This window comes from Mustelus asterias, chromosome 7 (assembly GCF_964213995.1).
Source record: "Mustelus asterias chromosome 7, sMusAst1.hap1.1, whole genome shotgun sequence".
In the NCBI taxonomy this organism is placed as follows: domain Eukaryota; kingdom Metazoa; phylum Chordata; class Chondrichthyes; order Carcharhiniformes; family Triakidae; genus Mustelus; species Mustelus asterias.
The window spans coordinates 16,725,829-16,747,629 of NC_135807.1; the positions used below are offsets into that span (position 1 = coordinate 16,725,829).

The 21,801-nt window shown below is 43.8% G+C and overlaps 1 protein-coding gene across 1 annotated transcript in view; it reads right to left on the bottom strand.

Moving 5' to 3' along the window:
• Positions 1 to 11,265, bottom strand: part of napgb (N-ethylmaleimide-sensitive factor attachment protein, gamma b) — a 56,959-nt gene extending 45,694 nt beyond the window's left edge. The window contains exons 1-2 of the mRNA XM_078215717.1: positions 10,980 to 11,265; positions 761 to 828 (exon numbers count right to left, since the gene is read on the bottom strand). Of these exons, the coding sequence (XP_078071843.1) occupies positions 761 to 828; positions 10,980 to 11,032 (121 nt within the window). The 5' untranslated portion in view covers positions 11,033 to 11,265. The remainder of the gene's footprint in view (positions 1 to 760; positions 829 to 10,979) is intronic.
• Between the last annotated feature and the right edge of the window lie 10,536 nt (positions 11,266 to 21,801).

Consider the following 21,801-nt stretch of genomic DNA (forward strand, 5'->3'; position numbering starts at 1 on the left):
CCAAGCCAAAAGTCAGAAGTATGATGGAATTCTTTCCACTTGCCTGGATGAATATGGCTCCAAAAACACCAAGAAGCTCGTGACTATCATGGACAAAGCAGCTCCACCCATCCTAAACATTTGCATACACTTGCTTGCCACTGGCACACAGTTGCGTGTATCATCTAGTTAGATATAGCTCTTGGGGCTAAAGGGATCAAAGGAGAAGAAAGCGGGAAAAGGTTCCAAGTTGGATGATCATAATCAATGGTGGAGCAGGTTCGAAGGGCCGAACAGCCTACTTCTACTCCTATTTTCTGTTTCTACCTACAAGTTGCATTACAGCTACTCGCCAATGTTTTATTAACAGTGCTTTCCAAACCAATGTCCTCTGCCACCTTCTCAAGGGCAAATATGGATGGCAACAAATGCTGGCCCATGCAGTGAAGCTCAAAAATTAAACAAATTGAAATGAGGGGGTACAAACTATTTCTTTATTTTATCAAATTTTTAAATTGTGGACTAACAGAGGTATTTTCAATTATTGTCTTTCTTTTGATTCTTTAAGTTACAGATGCTAGAAATCCAAAATCTTACATAACACCTGACAAGACAGCCTTATAAATTTACTTATACTTATTGCTATGAATTATAAGGTGTAGCTTTTATTGCTCAGTATAAGTAACACTCTACAGAGGAAACCAATGTGCCTTAGGACGAGATCAACTTGAATGTGTGAATGAAAGAAAATCTTCGGATGTTAAGATTTGCTGTTTCTTACCTGCCTTTGCATATTCAGATGCTGCACTGTCATAATCAGGTTTCCACTTTAGAAAGCCTGTTTTCAGACTGAAAATAAGAGAGGATCAATCACATTAATCTTATTCCATGTAATTTAAAACTGCATTAACATATTTTCACAGCTACATAGACAGGTTTACATTAGATTGTAGCAAAATGCATATACTGATTCTTTTAGAGATATTAATGATCTGGACTTGGGTATACAGTGCACAATTTCAAACTTTGCAGGTGAGAAGAGAAGTGGACTTCAGGAGAACAAAGAGCAGTTTGGCACATGAACAAGCCCTTCACGAGCCTGCACTGATCACATTGTCCTATCTAGATCAACCACCTGTATCCCTCTATTCCCCACCTGCTCATGTGTCTATCCAGATAAGTCTTAAATGCGGTAACGTGACTGCCTCAACCACCTCACGTGGCAGTGCATTCCAGGCCCCCACTACCCTGTGTGAAAAACTTCCCCTGCACTTATCTAGTGAAACTTCCCCCCTTACCTTGAACTTGTAATTGTCATTTCTGCCCTGGGAAAAAAACTTCCAACTGTTCACCTTATCTATGCCCCTCAGAAGTTTATAAACTTCGATCAGGTCGCCCCTCAGACTCCATCTTTCCAGGGAGAACAATCCCAGCTTATCCAATCTCTCCTCCGAGCTAATACCCTCCGTACCAGGCAACATCCTGATAAACCTTTTCTGTACTCCCCCCAAAACCTCCATGTCCTTCATGTCTGGCGACATGAAGGCGACCAGAATCGGATAAAGTATTCCAAATGTGGCCTAACCAACGTTTTATATAACTGTAACATAATTTGTCAACTTGTATACTCGATGCCCTGACCGATGAAGGCAAGCATGATGCTTTCTTCACCACCTTTTCCACCTGTGTTGCCACTTTTAAAGATCTGTGGACCTGTACTCCCAGATATCACTGTGTCTATGCTCCTGATGGTTCTGCCATTTATTTTATAGCTCCCTCCTGAATTGGATCTACCAAAGTGCATCACCTCGCATTTGTCTGGATTAAATTCCATCTGCCATTTCTCCGCCCAATTTTCCAGCCTATCTATATCCTGCTGTATTCTCTGACAACCTTCATCGCTTTCAGCAACTTAAGCAATCTTAGTATCATCTGTAAACTTGCTAATCAGACCAGCTACGTTTTCTTCCAAATCATTTATATATATTACAAACAACAGAGGTCCCAGCACTGATACCTGCGGAACAGGGATCCAGGGTGATTAAATCTCACGGGATCCAGGGTGAGGTAGCTAAATGGATAAAAAATTGGTTTGATGACAGAAGCCAGAGGATGGTTGGAGAGGGTTGTTTTTCAAACTGGAGGCCTGTGACCAGGGATCCTCAGGGATCAGTGCTGTGTCCACTGTTATTTGTCATTTACATTAATGATTTGGATGAGAATATAGGAGGCATGGTTAGTAAGTTTGCAGTTGGTGGCATAGTGGACAGTAAAGAAGGTTATCTCAGATTGCCACGAGACCTTGATCAATTGGACCAGTGGGTTGAATGGCAGATGGAGTTTAAGAACAAAGAACAAAGAAAATTACAGCACAGGAACAGGCCCTTTGACCCTCCAAGCCTGCACCACCATGCTGCCCGACTTAACTAAAACCCCCTACGCTTCCGGGGACCATATTCCTCTATTCCCATCTCATTCATGTACTTGTCAAGACACCCCTTAAGAGTCACTACCGTATCCACTTCCATTACCTCCCCCGGCAACAAGTTCCAGGCACCCATCACTCTCTGTGTAAAAAATCTGCCTCATACATCTCTTTTAAAACTTGCCCCTCGCACCTTAAACCTATGCCCCCGAGTAATTGACTCTTCCACCCTGGGAAAAAGCTTCTGACGATCCACTCTGTCCATGCCTCTCATAATCTTGAAGACTTCTATCAGGTCTCCCCTCAACCTCCGTCGCTCCAGTGAGAACAAACCAAGTTTCTCCAACCTCTCCTCATAGCTAATGCCCTCCATACCAGGCAACATCCTGGTAAATCTTTTCTGTACCCTCTCCAAAGCCTCCACATCCTTCTAGTAGTGTGGCAACCAGAATTGAACACTATATTCCAAGTGCGGCCTCACTGAGGTTCTATAAAGCGCCAACATGACTTGCCAATTTTTAAATTCAATGCCCTGGCCGATGAAGGCAAGCATGCCGTATGCCTTCTTGACTACCTTCTCCACCTGCATTGCCACTTTCAGTGACCTGTGTACCTGTACACCCAGATCCCTTTGCCTATCAATACTCTTAAGGGTTCTGCCATTTACTGTATATTTCCTATCTGTATTAGACCTTCCAAAATGCATTACCTCACATTTGTCCGGATTAAACTCCATCTGCCATCTCTCCGCCCAAGTCTCCAACTGATCTATATCCTGCTGTATCCTCTGATGGTCCTCATCGCTATCCGCAAATCCACCAACCTTTGTGTCGTCCGCAAACTTACTAATCAATCCAGTTACATTTTCCTCCAAATCATTTACATATATTACAAACAGCAAAGGTCCCAGCACTGATCCCTGAGGAACACCACTTATCACAGCCCTCCATTCAGAAACGCACCCTTTCACTGCTATCCTCTGTCTTCTTTGACCGAGCCAGTTTTGTATCCACCTTGCCAGCTCACCTCTGATCCCATGCAACTTCACCTACACCAGTCTGCCATGAGGGACCTTAATTTAGATAAATGTGAGGTGATGCATTTTGGTAGACTGAACCAGGGCAGGACTTACTCAGTTAATGGTAGGGCGTTGGGGAGAGTTACAGAGCAAAGAGATCTAGGGGATTCAGGTTCATAGCTCCTTGAAAGTGGAGTCACAGGTGGACAGAGTGGTAAAGAAGGCATTCAGCATGCTTGGTTTCATTGCTCAGAACATTGAATACAGGGATTGGGACATCTTGTTGAACTTGTACAAGACATTGGTAAGGCCACACTTGGAATACTGTGTACAGTTCAGGTCACCCTATTATAGAAAGGATATTATTAAACTAGAAAGAGTGTAGAAAAGATTTACGAGGATGCTATCAGGAGTTGATGGCTTGAGTTATAAGAAGAGGCTGGATAGACAGGGACTGTTTTCTCTGGAGCGCGGAAGACTGAGGGGTGATCCTATAGAGGTCTATAAAATAATGAGGGGCATAGATCAGCTAGATGGTCAATATCTTTTCCCAAAGGTAGGGGAGTCTAAAACTAGAGGGCATAGGTTTAAGGTGAGAGGGGAGAGATACGAAAGGGTCCAGAGGGGCAATAGAGGCGGGTACAATTTTGTCTTTTAAAAAGCATTTAGACAATTACATGGGTGAAATGGGTATAGAGAGATATGGCCAAATGCGTGCAATTGGGACTAGTTTAGGGGTTTAAAAAAATAAGGGCGCCATGGACAAGTTGGGCCGAAGGGCCTGTTTCCATGCTGTAAACCTCTATGACTTTACACCACTAGTTATAGACCTCCATGCAGAAAAACACTCTTCCATCCCTACCCTCTGGTGCGGCACGGTAGCAGGGTTTAGCACTGCTGCTTCACAATGCCAGGGATCCGGGTTCGATTCCCAGCTTGGGTCACTGTTTGTGTGCAGTTTGCACGTTCTCCCCGTGTCTGCGTGGATTTCCTCCGGGTGCTCCGGTTTCATTCTGAAAGACATGCTGGTTGGGTGCATTGACCCGAACAGGCACCGGACTGTGACGACTAGGGGAATTTCACAGTAACTTCATTGCAGTGTTAATGTAAGCCTTACTTGTGACTAATAAATAAACTTTTAAAAAACATTTTTCTTCTATGGCCAAGCCAGTTCTGAATCCATCTAGCTAGTCCACCCTTGATCCTATGACATGACATGCATAAGCAGCTAGGATCAAGTGAATCCCTTGAAGAGTATAGGGGGTGTAGGAGTAAAGTTAAGAGAGAAATCAGGAGGGCAAAAAGGGGACACAAAATTGTTTTGGCAGTTAAGCAAAGGAGAATCCAAAGAGCTTCTACAAATACATAAAGGCCAAAACAGTAACAAGGGAGAGAGTAGGGCCTCTTAAGGATCAACAAGGTCATCTATGTGCGCATCCACAAGAGATGGGTGAGATCCTAAATGAATATTTCTCATCAGTATTTACTGTTGAGAAAAGCATGGATGTTAGGGAACTTGGGGAAATAAACAGTGATGTCTTGAGGAGTGTACATATTACAGAGAAGGAGGTGCTGGAAGTCTTAAAGCGCATCAAGGTAGATAAATCCCCGGGACGGGATGAAGTGTATCCCAGGACACTGTGGGAGGCTAGGGAGGAAATTGCGTGTCCCCTAAGCCGAGATATTTGAATCATCGATAGTTACGGGTGAGGTGCCTGAAGATTGGAGAGTGGCAAATGTTGCGCCTTTGTTTAAAAAGGGCTGCAGGGGAAAGCCTGGGAACTGTAGACCAGTGAGCCTCACATCTGTAGTGGGTAAATTGTTGGAAGGTATTTTGAGAGACAGGATTTACGGGCATTTAGAGACGCAAGGACTGATTATGGACAGTCAATATGGTTTTGTGAGTGGAAAATCATGTCTCACAAATTTGATTGAGTTTTTTGAAGGGATAACCAAGAAGGTAGATGAGGGCAGTGCAGTTGATGTTGTCTACATGGACTTTAGCAAGGCCTTTGACAAGGTACCGCATGGTAGGTTGTTGCATAAGGTTAAATCTCACGGGATCCAGGGTGAAGTATCTAAATGGATACAAAATTGGCTTCTTGACAGAAGCCAGAGGGTGGTTGTAGAGAGTTGTTTTTCAAACTGGAGGCCTGTGACCAGCGGTGTGCCTCAGGGATCGGTGCTGGGTCCACTGTTATTTATCATTTATATTAATGATTTGGATGAGAATATAGGAGACATGGTTAGTAAGTTTGCAGATGACACTAAGATTGGTGGCATAGTGGACAGTGAAGAAAGTCATCTCCAATTGTAACGGGATCTTGATCAATTGGGCCAGTGGGTTGACGAATGGCAGATGGAGTTTTATTTAGACAAATGCGAGGTGATGCATTTTGGTAGATTGAACCAGGGCAGGACTTACTCAGTTAATGGTAGGGCGTTGGGGAGAGTTACAGAGCAAAGAGATCTAGGGGGTACAGGTTCATAGCTCCTTGAAAGTGGAGTCACAGGTGGACAGAGTGGTAAAGAAGGCCTTCATCATGCTTGGTTTCATTGCTCAGAACATTGAATACAGGGTTTGGGACATCTTGTTGAAGTTGTACAAGACATTGGTAAGGCCACACTTGGAATTACTGTGTACAGTTCAGGTCACCCTATTATAGAAAGGATATTATTAAACTAGAAAGAGTGTAGAAAAGATTTCCTAGGATGCTACCGGGACTTGATGGTTTGAGTTATAAGGAGAGGCTGGATAGACTGGGACTTTTTTCTCTGGAGCGTAGGAGGCTGAGGGGTGATCTTATAGAGGTCTATAAAATAATGAGGGGCACAGATCAGCTAGATAGTCAATATATTTTCCCAAAGGTAGGGGAGTCTAAAACTAGAGGGCATAGGTTTAAGGTGAGAGGGGAGAGATACAAAAGTGTCCAGAGGGGCAGTTTTTTCACACAGAGGGTGGTGAGTGTCTGGAACAAGCTGCCAGAGGTAGTAGTAGAGGCGGGTACAATTTTGTCTTTTAAAAAGCATTTAGTTACATGGGTACGATGGGTATATGGGTATAGAGGGATATGGGCCAAACGCAGGCAATTGGGACTCGCTTCGGGGTTAAAAAAAAGAGTGGCATGGACAAGTTGGGCCGAAGGGCCTGTTTCCATGCTGTAAACCTCTAACCTCTATGTGATTTAACCTTTTGCACCAGCCTGCCATGAGGAACTTGTCAAATGCTTTACTAAAGTCCATGTAGGCAACGTCCTATATATAGAATAAAGAAAATACAGATAAAACTGGTGAATTTTGTAAAGCATGGGAGAAGAAATTCAATGTGATGAAATTCAGGGAAATGAGAAGAGACATGTTTTGATAGCAATAATGTGGCAATATGAATTAAATAAATCAATTTTACAGGGGAACAGAAAGATCTAGGGTGAATGTTCACAAATCTTTGAAGATGGCAGGACACATTAAGAATTCTATCAAAATGCATAAGGGATCCTGGGCTTCATTAATAGAGAAATAGAGTACAAAAGCAAGGAAGTTAAGTTAAACTTTTATAAAATACTGGTTAGGCCTCATCTGGAATTTTATGTTCAATCTGTGGGCACCAGACTTTAGGGAAGGATGCAAAGGCCTTAGACAGGGTTCAAATCCTGTCACAGTAGTTGGTTGAATTTGAATTCAATAATATCTGGAACCAACCGATTGTTGGAAAAACCCAACTGATTCACCAAAGTCCTTACTTGGTCTGGCCTACATGTGACTCCAGAGCCACAGCAATGTGGTTGACTCAACTGCACTTGGGCAACTAGGGAAGGGCAATAAATACTGGTCAGCCAGTGACACCCATGTCCCACAAATGAATTTTTAAAAAAAGAAAAGGTTCAACAGAATGGTAATGAGATACTTCAGTAATGTGGGGACACTGGCGAAGCTGGGTTGTTCACCTTAAAGCAGGGAAGGTTAAAAGGAGTGTTGATAGAGATAGTCAAAGTCTTGAATGGCTTTCAGAAAGTAAATGAGAAACTTTTGCAGTGGCAGATGGCTTAGTAACCAGAAGACACAGGTTTAATGATTGGCAGATAAAAACTTTTTTATTTTATGCAGCGAGTGATCTGGAATGCACTGCCTGAGAAAATGGTAGAAGCAGATTCAACAGTAACATTCAAAAAAGAATCAATACTGGCAGTGGGAAAAAAATTGCAGGGCGCTGAGAATAGTGTCAGAGTGTAATTAATTGAATATCTCTAACACAGACACGATGAGCTGAAAGGCCCTTCATTTCACCATGAGTGGCTGCACCTTCAGCCACATAGGCTCCAAGATATGTATACTAAACCACGCCACCTCTCTCTTTCTGGCAGTGTCAATTTTGGTTCAGTTACAGTTCTGTGAAACACCTTTCTCCATATTAAAAAAAAAGCACCATGTAAAATGGAAGTGGTTTTAAAAACAAAAGACGAAAATTAACTCTTATAGGAACTTGATTTTAATCCATGTCATTTCTAGGTTAGGTGCATTTGCATGGGTTAAACCCAAAATATAATTTGATCACAAATCAACATCTGCACAAATGCTGCTCATCTGGCTTAACAGCTATGTCATCTTTGGCCATTTGGTCCTTGAAGCCGAGGCTATTCAACTCTATTCATACTTTTTACTTGCTGGCATGTCCTGCTTCAATTTTCAGGCCTAGAGGATGGGAATGGGTTGTTTAAGTGGTGTTACATCACTGGTGAATCAGAACAACCAGCCTAGTTAGTATGAGAAACTTGGAATATATGAAAATATAAAACTATGAATTTAAACTTTATACGTAGCCAGAGGCTTCTCTATGCAATAAAAACAGAAAATGCTGGAAACACTCAGCAGGTGAGGCAGCATATGCAGACAGAAACAGTTAACATTTCAAGTCAATTACTGTTTCTGGTGAAGAGTCTGATCTGCTCAGTGGTTCCAGCATTCCCTGTTTTTAGTTCAGATTTCCAGCATCTGCAATAATCTGCTTTTGTATTAAAGTTTATTTATTAGTCACAAGTAAGGCTTGCGTTAACACTGCAATGAAGTTACTGTGAAATTCCCCAAGTCTCCACAGTCCGGCGCCTGTTTGGGTCAATGCACCTAACCAGCACATCTTTCAGAATGTGGGAGGAAACCGGAGCGCCCGGAGGAAACCCACGGAGACAGGGAGAGAACATGCCAACTCCACACAGACAGTGATCTAAGCCAGGAATCGAACCCAGGTCCTTGGTGCTGTGAAGCAGCAGTGCTAACCATGCTGCCCCGCAGCACAGCACAGGCCCATTTGGCCCACAAAGTTCCAGTGACCTGCAAATGTTTTTGCTTCAGATAATTAGTCAATTCTTTTTTGAAGGCTGCGGTTGAATTTGCGTCCACCATATTCATTGGCAGAACATTCCAGATCCTAACCATGCTCTGCATTAAAATGTTTTTACACGTCACTTTCACTTCTTTTGCAAATCACCGTAAATTAGTACTCCATAGTTCTGTTTTTATAAGATCAGAAGAAATAGGAGTAGGCCATTCAGCCCATCGAGCCTGTTCCGCCATTCAATCTCATGGCTGATCTGATTGTTGCCTTAACTTTCTTGCCTGTCCCGCACCCCGGCGCCATAATCCTCGACTCCTTGTCAATCAAAAATCTATCTAGCTCAGCCTTGAATACATTCAATGACCTCCTTAGCAGATGAAATTCAATGCGGAGAAGCACAAGGTGATACATTTTGGGAGGAAGAACAGAGAGAGACTATATAAAATAAGGGATGCAATTCTTAAGGGGGTGCAGGAGCAGAGGACCTCGATGTTCATCCAGAAAGAACTCTTCAAATGTCGACACTAAAAATATCACAAAACTTACTCCAATTTATAAATCAAAGAAAAGGTTCAATAAAGAGACTTCATTACTCCAAATTTGAGGCCTCACCCTGGGCCATTCCAAGCAATCCAACAATTCCCAACAGGTTCTTATTTATACTGAAACAGCTGATCATCACATCATTCTGTCATTGGTTATGGTTTACTGGGTCAGCTGACCCTTACAATTTGTTACCATTGGTCACATGAACAGATACAATGTTATCACCGGTTACATTCTAACACTGGTGTATATGTACATGGACCATTGAAGGTGGCAGGACAGGTGGAGAGAGCAGTTAAAGCATGCAGTATCCTGGACTTTATTGACAGGGGCATGGGGTACATGGGCAAGGAGGTTATGCTGAACTTATGCAACACATTCCTCAGATCTCAGCTGGAGCATTGTGTTCTGTTCTGCACCACACTATATAAAGGATGTGAATGCATTAGAGTGCAGAGGAGGTTTACAAGAAGGGTCCCACAGATGAGAAACTTCAGTTCAGAAGACAGATTGGAGAAGTTGGGACTGTGGACTGTTCTCCTTGGACAGAAGCTGGCTAAGAGGAGATTTGATGAAGTGTTCAAAATCACAGGGGGAGGGTAGACAGGGAGAAACTGTCCCAGCTTGTAAAGGATCAAGAATGAGAGGGCACAGATTTAAACTGATTTCATAAGCAGCAAATGTGATGTGAGAAAACATTTTTCACATAACGAGTGGTTCAGGTCTGGAATGCACTGCCTGGAAGTGTGGTGGAGGGAGGTTCAATCGAGGCGTTAAAGAGGGCATTTGATGATTATTGACAAGAAAGTGTGGCGTATGGGGAAATGGCAGGGGAATTGCACCAAGTCATAATTTGAGCCAATGCAGACACGATAGCCTCCTTCTGCACCATAACAATTCTATGATTCTAGACTCCATTGCTCTCTGGGAAAGAAAATTCCACAGACTAACCATTCTGAGGGAAGAAATTCCTCCTCATCTTCATCTTCAATCCATCACCTTTAAATTTGCCCCCCTAGTTCTAAATTATCTTATGTGGGGAAGCATCCTGTCAGCATCTACTTAGACCCCTCATGATTTTGAAAACCTCCATTAAGTAGCTTCTTCAGCTTTTCTCCAAAAAGGGACAGCCCCAGTTTCCCCATCTATCCAAGTGAAAATGTTGTATACATGACTGTATACAACATTTTACACTTATAAACAGCAGATACACCAAAGGTATGCTGCGAAGGCCTTATCTGAAATGATAAAAGATGATTTTAAGAACAGATGCCAGCAAGTTTCTTATCACTTAGATCGGATATCAAGTGATGCCAAAAAACAGTTGAAAGCATTTGAGGATATATTTGCAACGCAACTGCACCAGTTCTATGAAACACCCACTGTCACTGAACTAATGTTTTTTTTTGCATTGATGGTATGAAATCAGGAAATATGCCAGCGCGCAATGGCTGCCGGGGCTTGTAGTGCGTCAGCGGCTCAGGCCGGCAGCAGCCGAGGCGGAGAGGACTACAACACCCAGAATACACCGCGTTTCTTCACCCCCTCGAAGGTCAGCCCGGCGGCCGCGAGCCGCTTCGGTTAAAGAGACGCGGAGCTCAAAAGGACAGGGGCCACCTCACCGAATACTGCGAGAGGGAAGCAAAAAAAAAATAATTCACCGCGGCCGTTGGCTTCTTTACCATTTTTCCGCCGTCGCTATGTGTTCCAACGCCTCGTTGATTTTCTGAGCCATTCGCCTCACCCGTCACTAAATCTCGCACTTTCTCTTGCGTTTGAAAATAAGATAGGGGTGAAATCGGACACAAAACAACTTATCTGCCTGACGACAGAATTTTCCACCTCCCCTGATAAATGAGGAGTAAAGCGAAATTACTAGCTTGAGGAGAACGCCCCTCCTCCCGCTTGGACGGGCTCAACACGCAACAAGATGAACAAGCCAAGGCTGCAGTGCGCAGGCGCGTCCTCACGGGTTTCCCCGTCGCGCATGCGCATCCGTCAGACTGCTTTCCTTCCAGTTGCGCAGGCGCGTCCTCCCGGCTGTTTCCTCCTCCCGTCGCGCATGCGCGTCATCCCCACCTACCCCAGGGCAGTGTAGTCACAGAATCCTTACAATGCATAAAGAGGCCATTAAGCCTTTCAAGTCTGCAGGGACTCTCAGTGTATCTTATGATGTGGAGATGCCGGCGTTGGACTGGGGTAGCACAGTTAAGAAGTCTCACAACACCAGGTTAGAGTCCAACAGGTTACAGAGCACTGCCCCTTCATCAGGTGAGTGAAGAGTTGTGTTCGCAAACAGGACATATATATAGACACAAACTCAATTTACAAGATAATGGTTGGAATATGAGTCTTTATAGGTAATCAAGTCTTAAAGGTATAAACAATGTGAGTGAGGAGAGGGTTAAGCACAGGTTAAAGAGATGTGTATTGTCTCCAGCCAGGACAGTTAGAACTGAGCTTGAGGAGGGTGTCCTCGGGCAGTGCTCCGAAAGCTTGTGGCTTGTGCTACCAAATAAACCTGTTGGACTTTAACCTGGTGTTGTGAGACTTCTTACTAGAGTATCTTACCCAGGCCTTCTCTCCTGCCCTATCCGCGTAACCATGCACATTTACCATGGCTAATCCATCTAACGGACGTAGGGAAGTTGTTTCCATTAACAGGGGAGACTAGGACGCGGGGGCACAGCCTTAGAATAAAAGGGAGTCACTTTAGAACAGAGATGAGGAGAAATTTCTTCAGCCAGAGAGTGGTGGGTCTGTGGAATTCATTGCCACAGAGGGCTGTGGAGGCCGAGACGTTGAGCGTCTTCAAGACAGAAATTGATAAATTCTTGATTTCTCGAGGAATTAAGGGCTATGGGGAGAGAGCGGGTAAATGGAGTTGAAATCAACCATGATTGAATGGTGGAGTGGACTCGATGGGCCGAATGGCCTTACTTCCGCTCCTATGTCTTATGGTCTTATGGTCTTAACTCTCCACTCACCTGATGAAGGAGCAGTGCTCCGAAAGCTTGTGCTACCAAATAAACCTGTTGGACTTTAACCTGGTGTTGTGAGACTTCTTACTGTACCCATCTAACCTAGACATCATGGGACACTAAAGGGACAATTTAGCATAGCCAATCCATTTAACCTACACATCCAAAGATATGTGGGTCAGGTGGATTGACCATACAAAATTGCCCCTTAATTTTTCAGGGGGATTAGCAGGGTATATGGGGTTACGGGGATAGGGCCTGAGTAGGATTCCTGTCGGTGAAGGCTCAATGGGCCAAATGGTGGCCTCCTGCACTGTAGCGATTAATGTTTCCCCAAATGCTGTCAGACCTGCTGAGATTTTCCACCATTTTCTGTTATTGTTGCATGATAGTGTATATGGGGGAGGATGAGTGAGAACTCTGATACTGGGAGTGAGCCAGACGTATGGACACACCCCAGCATACTCCTGTCACACACACTGCTCACCCCCATACACACAATCTCTCCCCCTCACACCCTCCCCCCAAAGCTCTCTCCCCCCCCAATCTCCTCCACACACTCCATCCCCTCATACTCTATCTCTTCCCTCTCACACTCTCCCCTTACTTCACATTCTCCCTCTACTCACACTCTTCTCCCCCCACACTCTCTCACTCCACACTTTCTCTCCCTCCACAATATCTCTCCCCCACACACTCTCTTAACCCACCAGATTAGCATTGAGAAGAAAGACGTGTTAGCAGTTTTAGCGGGCTGAAGGGTGGATAAATCACCAGGCCCAGATGAGATGTATCCTAGGCTTCTGTGTGAGGCAGGGGAGGAGATTGTAGGGGCTCTGATGCTAATTTTCAAATCCTCTGACCACAGGAGAGGTACTGGAGGATGATTGACATGGTACCATTATTCAAGAAGGAAAGTAGGGAAAAAACATGTAGTTACAGGCCACTGGATCTAACATCAGGGGTAGGGAAATTATTGGAAAAAATTCTGAGGGATAGAATTAACATCCATTTGAAGAGCAGGAATTAATCAGGGATAGCATGGCTTTGACGGGGGAGATCATGTCTAACAAATTTGATTGAATTTTTTGAGGAGGTGACAAAATGTGTTGATGAGGGCAGTGCCATTGATGCAGTCCACATGGACTTCAGTAAGGCTTTTAACAAGGTCCCCCATGGGAGACTGATGAAGAAGGTAGGAGCCCATGGGATCCAGGACAATTTGGCAAACTGGATCCAAAATTGGCCTAGTGATAGGAGGAAGAGAGTGATGGTCGAAGGGTGTTTTTGTGAGTGGAAGCCTGTGTCCAGTGGTGTACTGCAGGGCTAAGTGCTGGGTCCCTTGCTGTTTGTAGCGTACATTTATGATCTCAATACAAATGTGGGTGGCATGATCAGTAAATTGGTGGCAAATAGCGAGGAGGAAAGCCTTAGATTACAGGATAATATAGATGGTCAGATGGGCAGAGCAGTAGCAAATGGAATTTAACCCTGAAAAGTGTGAAGTGTGAAGGTTGGGACTTTATTCCCTGGAGCGTAGAAGATTGAGGGGAGATTTGATAGAGGTGTATAAGATTTTGATGGGTATAGATAGAGTGAATGCGAGCAGGCTTTTTCCGCTGAGGCTAGGGGAGAAAAAAACCAGAGGGCATGGGTTAAGGGTGAAAGGAGAAAAGTTTAAAGGGAATATTAGGGGGGGCTTCTTCACGCAGAGAGTGGTGGGAGTGTGGAATGAGCTGCCGGATAAAGTGGTAAATGCGGGGTCACTTTTAACATTTAAGAAAAACTTGGACGGGTTCATGGATGAGAGGGGTGTGGAGGGATATGGTCCAAGTGCAGGTCAGTGGGACTAGGCATAAAATGGTTCGGCACAGACAAGAAGGGCCAAAAGGCCTGTTTCTGAGCTGTAATTTTCTATGGTTCTATGCATTCTTCAAGACAACGCAGAATTGCCAAGCAGAAACTGATAGCCAAGTTCTGCACACAGGAGGACAGCCTCAACCGGGATCTTGGGTTCACGTCACACTATCTGTAACCCTCACGACTTGCCTGGGCTTGCAAAATTTTACTAACTGTCCTGGCTTGAGACAATTCACTCCTCTTTAACCTGTGCTTAACCCTCTCTCCACTCTCATTGTCTGCACCTATAAAGACTTGATTTCCTGTTAAGACTCGCATTCCAACCATTATCTTGTAATTGAGTTTGTGTCTATATATGCCCTGTTTGTGAACCTAATTCTCCACTCATCTGATGAAGGGGCAGCGCTCCGAAAGCTTGTGCTACCGAATAAACCTGTTGGACTTTAACCTGGTGTTGTGAGACTTCTTACTGTGCATTTTGGGAGGACTTACAAGGCAAAGATATACACAATGAATGGTGGGATGCTATGAAGTACAGAAGACCAGAGGGACACTGGGGTGGATGTCCATAGATCCCTGAATGTGGCAGGACAGGTAGATAAGGTGGTTAAGAAGACATATGGGATACTTGCCTTTATTAGCAGAGGCATAGAATATATGAGCATAGAGGTTATGATAGAGCTGTATAAAACACTGGTTAAGCCACAGCTAGAGTACTGTGTGCAGTTCTTGTCCCCACATTAGAGAAAGGATGTGATTGCACTGGGTGCAGAAGACATTGACCAAGATGTTGCCTGGCTTGGAGCGTTCCAGCTATGAAGGGAGGCTGATTAGGTTGGAGTTGTTTTCTTTACAGCATAAAAGGCTGAGGGGGACCTGATTGAGGTGTATAAGATTATGAGGGACAAAGATAGGATAGACAGGAAGAAATGTTTCCCCTTAGTAGAGGGGGATAATAACCAAGCAGCATAGATTTAAGGTAAGAGGCAGGAGATTTAGAGGGGAGTTGAGGAAAAACCTTTTCACCCAGAGGGTGGTGGGGATCTGCAATCACTGCCTGAAAGAAACTCGCAACATTTGAGAAGCATTTAGATGAACATTTGAAATGTCATAGCACACAAGGCTATGGGCCAAGCACTGGAACTTGGGATGAGAGTAGGTTGGCGCCTGATGGCCAGCGCAGACATGGTGACTCAAAGGGCCTCTTTCTGTGCTGTAAAACTCTATGATTATGACACCTGTGCTCCCTAGCACCTCCGCTCCGTGGATCTTGCTCCCCAGCTCTTGGCTCCCCTGCCCTTGTCTCCCCGGGCCTTGCTCCTCATCTCCCTGGCTGGCAGCTCCCTACACCCTGCTTCCCGGCCCTCGGTCCCCCAGGCCCCAAACTCACCGCTGCTGGTGTTCACTGCTTCTCCAATCACATTGTTTCTCTCCCACATTTGCTGCCAATAGACTGAAGTGAGCCTATCAGCAGCAAACATGGTAAAATAAATGACATGGGATTAGAGGAGCAGCCCCATGCAGATTTTTTCATGACTGGAGTTAAAGCAAAACTCAAGTTCAAACCTGATAGTACCTCTAGGTGCTTAAAGGCAAAAACTGCACCATACACAATTAAACCGAAAAGTGGAACTAGAGAAACTATTAAAGGACAGAATGATTGAACCTGTAACCACGAGTGATTGGGCAACTCCAATCGTCCCTGTCATTAAACCAGATGGTTCTGTAAGAATTTGTGGTCACTTCAAGATGAAGTGACTTGCCATTAATTGAGAACCTATTTGCTGGATGATCAAGGGGTTAGCAGTTTAGTAAAATAGACTTGTCCCAAGCATACTTCCAAATTAAGGTGCCAATTGAGTCACAACCACTGCTAACATTGTTACTCACAAAGGGTTGTTCCGAGATAAACGCCCACCGTTCGGAATAACATTGCCACCAGCCTTATTCTAAAATTCTATGGATCAAATTCTAAGTGGCCTCAATGGTATCCAGTGTTATCTGGACGACATTCTAGTCACGGGCAAAAATGAAGTGGATCATTCACAAACCTTAGAAGAAACACTGAAATGTCCAGAGAAACACAATCTTCGTGTGAAGAAAGAGAAGTGTGAATTTCTCAGAATATCTAGTCTTGGAATAGATAAAGATGGCCTCTATAAAGAACCAAAGGAAATGACAGCGATCCTAAAGGTACCACAACTGCAGAAGGTGTCACAGTTGTGATCATTTTTAGGACTAATAAATTATTATGGAAAATTCATTCCAGGCCTTGCAACATTACTGAAACTCCTTTGTACCTTCATAAAAGCAAATTCCTGCAGATGCTAGAATCTGAAACAAAAACAGAAAATGCTGGACAATCTGTCAGCGGGTCTGACAGCATCCAGAGGAACTTGCAGTGGGATGGGAAAGATCCAGTTGTTGTGGTCCATAAGATCATAAGATATAGGAGCAGAAGTAGGCCATTCGGCCCATCAAGCCTGCTCCATCATTCAATGAGATCATAGCTGATCTGATATAATCCTCAACTCCATTTTCCCATTTTATCCCCATAACCCTTGATTCCCTTACTGATTAAAAATCTGTCCACCTCAGCCTTGAACATACTTAATGACCCAACCTCCACAGCTCTCTGTGGTAAACAATTTCATAGATTCACTACCCTCTGAACGAAGAAATTCCTCCTCAGCTCTTTTTTAACATAGGTACCAACGATATAAGTAGACTAAGGAATGAGGTTCTGTGGAGAGAATATGAGCAACTAGGTGCTAAATTAAAAAGCAGAACCTCAAAGTTAATAGTCTCTAGTTTACTACTGACACCTACATGACTACTGACACCTGAGTCATGAGCTAATTGGCATTATGATCAATAGATTAAAGAGGTCAATGCATGGAACCAAGGTTGGTGTGGGAGAAATGGATTTGAGTTCATGGGACATTGGCACTAGTAACTGGGGAAGGAGGGAGCTGTTACATTGGGATGGGCACCACTTGAATCATGCTGGAACCAGAGTTGTGGTGAATCACATAACTAGGGCTGTAGACTGGGCTTTAAACTAAGTAGTGGTGGGAGGGTTCAATTGCATGAAAATTTAAAATGTCAAAGTGTAAGGAGAAGGTAGGAGTATATGTTAATGATGAGGCAAATTGTTCCCAGATGCTGAGAGAAAAGGACAGAACATATGAATGCCGTATGACACCAGGGAATTGTATAAGAGTAAGGAACATTAATAATAGGAAAAACTTAAAGGCTTTGTCTTAGAGTGCATGTAGCATTTGGGATAAAATTAATGAGTTAATAGGGCAAGTAGAGACAAAGGGATATGATTTGATGGCAAATACCAAGGTTACAAGAAGACCAGGTCTGGGACTTGAATACCCAAGGGTATTCAGTGTTTCAGAAGGATAGACAGAAAGAAAAAGGAGTTTGTGGTGCTTTGTTAGTAAAGTAAGGGATCAGTTCTGTAGTGAGAAATGATATTGGCACTGGAGATCAAAATGTAGAATCAGTCTGAGGAGAAATAAGAAATAGCAAGGGAAAGAAGTCCCTGGTGGAAGTAATCTATAGGTCCCTGAATAGTAGTTCCACAGTAGGACACCATATAAACCAGAAAATACTGGGGCTTGTAAAAAAGGTATACCAATAATCATAGCTTAATTTTAATTTGCCTATTGACTGGATTAATCAAATTGGAAAGAGTAGTCTTGAGGGAGAGTTCATACAACATATTAGATCACTTTTTGAAACAATATGTTGATGAAGCAACCAGGGAGCAGGTTGTTTTGGATTTTGTATTATGTAATGAGATGGATTAATGAATGATCTTATAGTAAAGAATCCTCTGGTGAAGATTGATCATTGTATGCCTGAATTTCAAAATCAGTTTGAGGACAGCAAAACACGAGTCGTACACTAGTGGTCTGGTGTTAAATTAACATAATTATGCAGGTACGAGGACAGATTTAGCCCTAATGGACTGGACAGAGAGACTAAAAGGTAGGACAGTTGATGAACAGTGGCAGATATTTTAAGAAGATATTCAATTCCTCCCAACTAAAATATATTCCAGACAGGAAGAAAGATTGTAAGAGGGGAAAATGCATCCATGGCTAAGCAAGGAGGTTAAAGATAACAGAATGGCAAAAATTGAGATATACCATATTGCAAAAGTTAGTGACAGGCTGGAGAATGGCAAACGTTTGAAGACCAACAGAGGGTTACTAAAAAGGTAATAAAAATAACATATAAATTATGAAAGAAATCCAGTGCAAAATATAAAAATGAATAGCAAAAGATTCTTTAAGTGTATAAAAAGGAAGAGAGTAGCTAAAGTCAATGTTGGTCCTTTAGAAGGCAGGACTGGGGAGTTAATAGTGGGGAATACAGAAATGACAGACACACTAAATTAATATTTTGCCTCCTTTTTCATGGTGGAGGACACTATAACCATCCCAATAGTAAGGAGTAGTGCAGAGGTTAGGAACTTAAAACAATCAGCATCACTAGGGAAAATGTATTGAGCAAGTTACTGAGATTAAAGGCAGACAAGCCCCCAGGGCCTGATGGCCTACACATGGGGGTTTTAACGGAAATGGCAGCAGAGATAGTGGAGCATTGGTTATAGCATTCCAAAATTCACAGGATCCAATGTTTAGAGGTTCCAGTGGTTTGGAAAAAAGCTAATAGAAACGTAGAAAATAAGTGCTGGAGTAGGCCATTCGGCCCTTCAAACCTGCGCCACACTGCCCTTCAATATGATCATGGCCGATCTTGGACTTCAACTCCATTTTCCGTTCCGCTCCCAATATCCCTTAATTCCCCGAGAGACCAAATGTCTGTCTGTCCCAGCCTTAAATGTATTCAACAACAGAGTATCTACAATTCCCTGGGGTGAAGAATTCCAATCATTCACAACCCTTTGAGTGAATTCATTTCTCCTGATCTCAGTCCCAACTGATCGTTCCCTTATCCTGAGACTGTGCCCTGATGTTTTAGATTCCCTGACCAGTGGAAACGACCCCCCAGCATTAACCGTATCAAGCCCCTTCAGAATCTTCTAGGTTTCAATGAGATTGCCTCTCATTCTTCTAAATTCCAGTGAATATAAGCCTAATTTACTCAGTCTCCCATCATAAAATAACCCCTTCACCCCAGAGACAATTTCATGGAGCTTCACTCTACCACCTCCAATGCAAGTGTATCATAGAATCATAGATCATAGAACCCTACAGTGCAGAAAGAGGCCATTCGGCCCATCGAGTCTGCACCGACCACAATCCCACCCAGGCCCTATCCACATATCCCTACATATTTACCCACTAACCCCTCTAACCTATGCATCCCAGGACACTAAGGGGCAATTTAGAATGGCCAATCAACCTAGCCCGCACATCTTTTGACTGTGGGAGGAAACCGGAGCACCCGGAAAAAACCCACGCAGACACAGGGAGAATGTGCAAACTCCACACAGACAGTGACCCGAGCCGGGATTCGAACCCAGGTCCCTGGAGCTGTGAAGCAGCAGTGCTAACCTCTGTGCTACCGTGCCACCGTATCCTGTGCTACCGTATCCTTTCCTAAATGTGGAGACTAAAACTGCATGCTGTACTCCAGATGTGATTTCACCAAAATCCCTGTATAATTGTAGCAGGATTTCTTTATTCTTGTCTCCAATCCTCTTGTCTTTTTCCTTCCTAATTGCTTGCTGCACCGGCACGCTAATTTTCTATGTTTCCTGTGCGAGCACACCCATGTCCATTTGAACATCAACAGTTACAAATTTCACACTTCTGAAAAAATATTCTGCTTTTCTGTTCTTATTAAGTGACTAATTTCGTACTTCTCTACATTATACTCCATCTGCCATCTTGTTGCCCACCCATTTAACCTCTCTATATCTCATTGCAGCCTCTCTATGTTCTCTTCACAGTTTACCTTCCCAAATAGCTTGAAATCATCAGCAAACCTTGCAACATTACCCTCTCTCTTTATCTAAGTCATTAATATGAATTGTAAATAGCTGAGGCCTCAGCATTGACCCTCGCTGTACTCCACTATTCACTGCCTGCCAACTTTAAAAAGCCATGATGTGGAGATGCCAGTGTTGGACTGGGGTAAACACAGTAAGAAGTCTCACAACACCAGGTGTTGTGAGACTTCTTACCGTGTTTATTTTAAAAAGCACTATTTATGCCCACTCTTTGTTTCCTGTCTATTGACCAATCCTCTATCCATGCTAAAATATTATATTACATTATACTATATTGAAACATAAAACACGTAGCAACCCTGAACAGAGTGGGATGATTTTAACTGTATAATGTGAACTAAGTGGATATCTGATCATACCCCAGATATATAGGTGAATAAGTTGCTCTAGACGTTCTTTGCTTTGAGTGAAGCGGGATCTATCTTGTTGATATGACCATTTAAAGGGAAGTTTCCCATTTTAAGGTACCCATAGCAAAGGTTTGGACTGCAGATTGGAAAATAATCAGAGGCCAGCATCTGTCATTGCAGGCCATCCACAAGCCGTTCTGCCCCAGCCTTCATTGGAGTAGAGGTGGGAAGGAAGGTGGTGGGGTGGGGTGGGGTGGGGTGGGGTGGGCCCCCCTCCTCTCCCGCCCCCCCCAGCATTCAGGCCCACCCCCCAGCAGTCTCCCATCTGATTAAACATGCTTCCTACCTCCAACCTCATCTTGGGGGAGGGCATTAAATTCCACTCATATGCAAAATCAAGGAAGTTATGGTGAACCTTTATAAGATGCTGGTTCAACCTCAACTCGAGTATTGTGTCTAATTTTAATCACTACCCTTTAGGAAGGATTTTAATTTTTAAAAATTAATTTGTGAGAAATGGGCGAGGCTGGCCATTTATTACCCATCTCTAGGTGGTGGTGAGCTGCCTTCTTGAACCACTGGAGTCCCTGAGGCGTAGGTACACCTACAGTGCTGTTAGGGAGGTAGTTCCAGGATTTTGACACAAAATAAGTGAATAAACGGCATTTCCAAATCAGGATGATGAGTGACTTGGAGGGGAACTTCCAGATGGTGGTGTTCGCAGGTGTCTGTTGCCCTTGCCCTGCTAGATGGTAGCAGTTGTGAGTTTGGAAGGTGCTGCCTAAGGAACCTTGGTAACTTCCTGCAGTGTTTCTTGTACATAGAACATAGAACATAGAAAGCCACAGCACAAACAGGCCCTTCGGCCCACAGGTTGCGCCGATCACATCCCCACCTCTAGGCCTATCTATAGCCCTCTATCCCATTAAATCCCATGTACTCATCCAGAAGTCTCTTAAAAGACCCCAACGAGTTTGCCTCCACCACCACCGACGTCAGCCGATTCCACTCACCCACCACCCTCTGAGTGAAAAACTTACCCCTGACATCTCCTCTGTACCTACCCCCCAGCACCTTAAACCTGTGTCCTCTCGTAGCAACCATTTCAGCCCTTGGAAATAGCCTCTGAGAGTCTACCCTATCCAGACCTCTCAACATCTTGTAAACCTCTATCAGGTCACCTCTCATCCTTCGTCTCTCCAGGGAGAAGAGACCAAGCTCCCTCAACCTATCCTCATAAGGCATGCCCCCCAATCCAGGCAACATCCTTGTAAATCTCCTCTGCACCCTTTCAATGGCTTCAACATCTTTCCTGTAA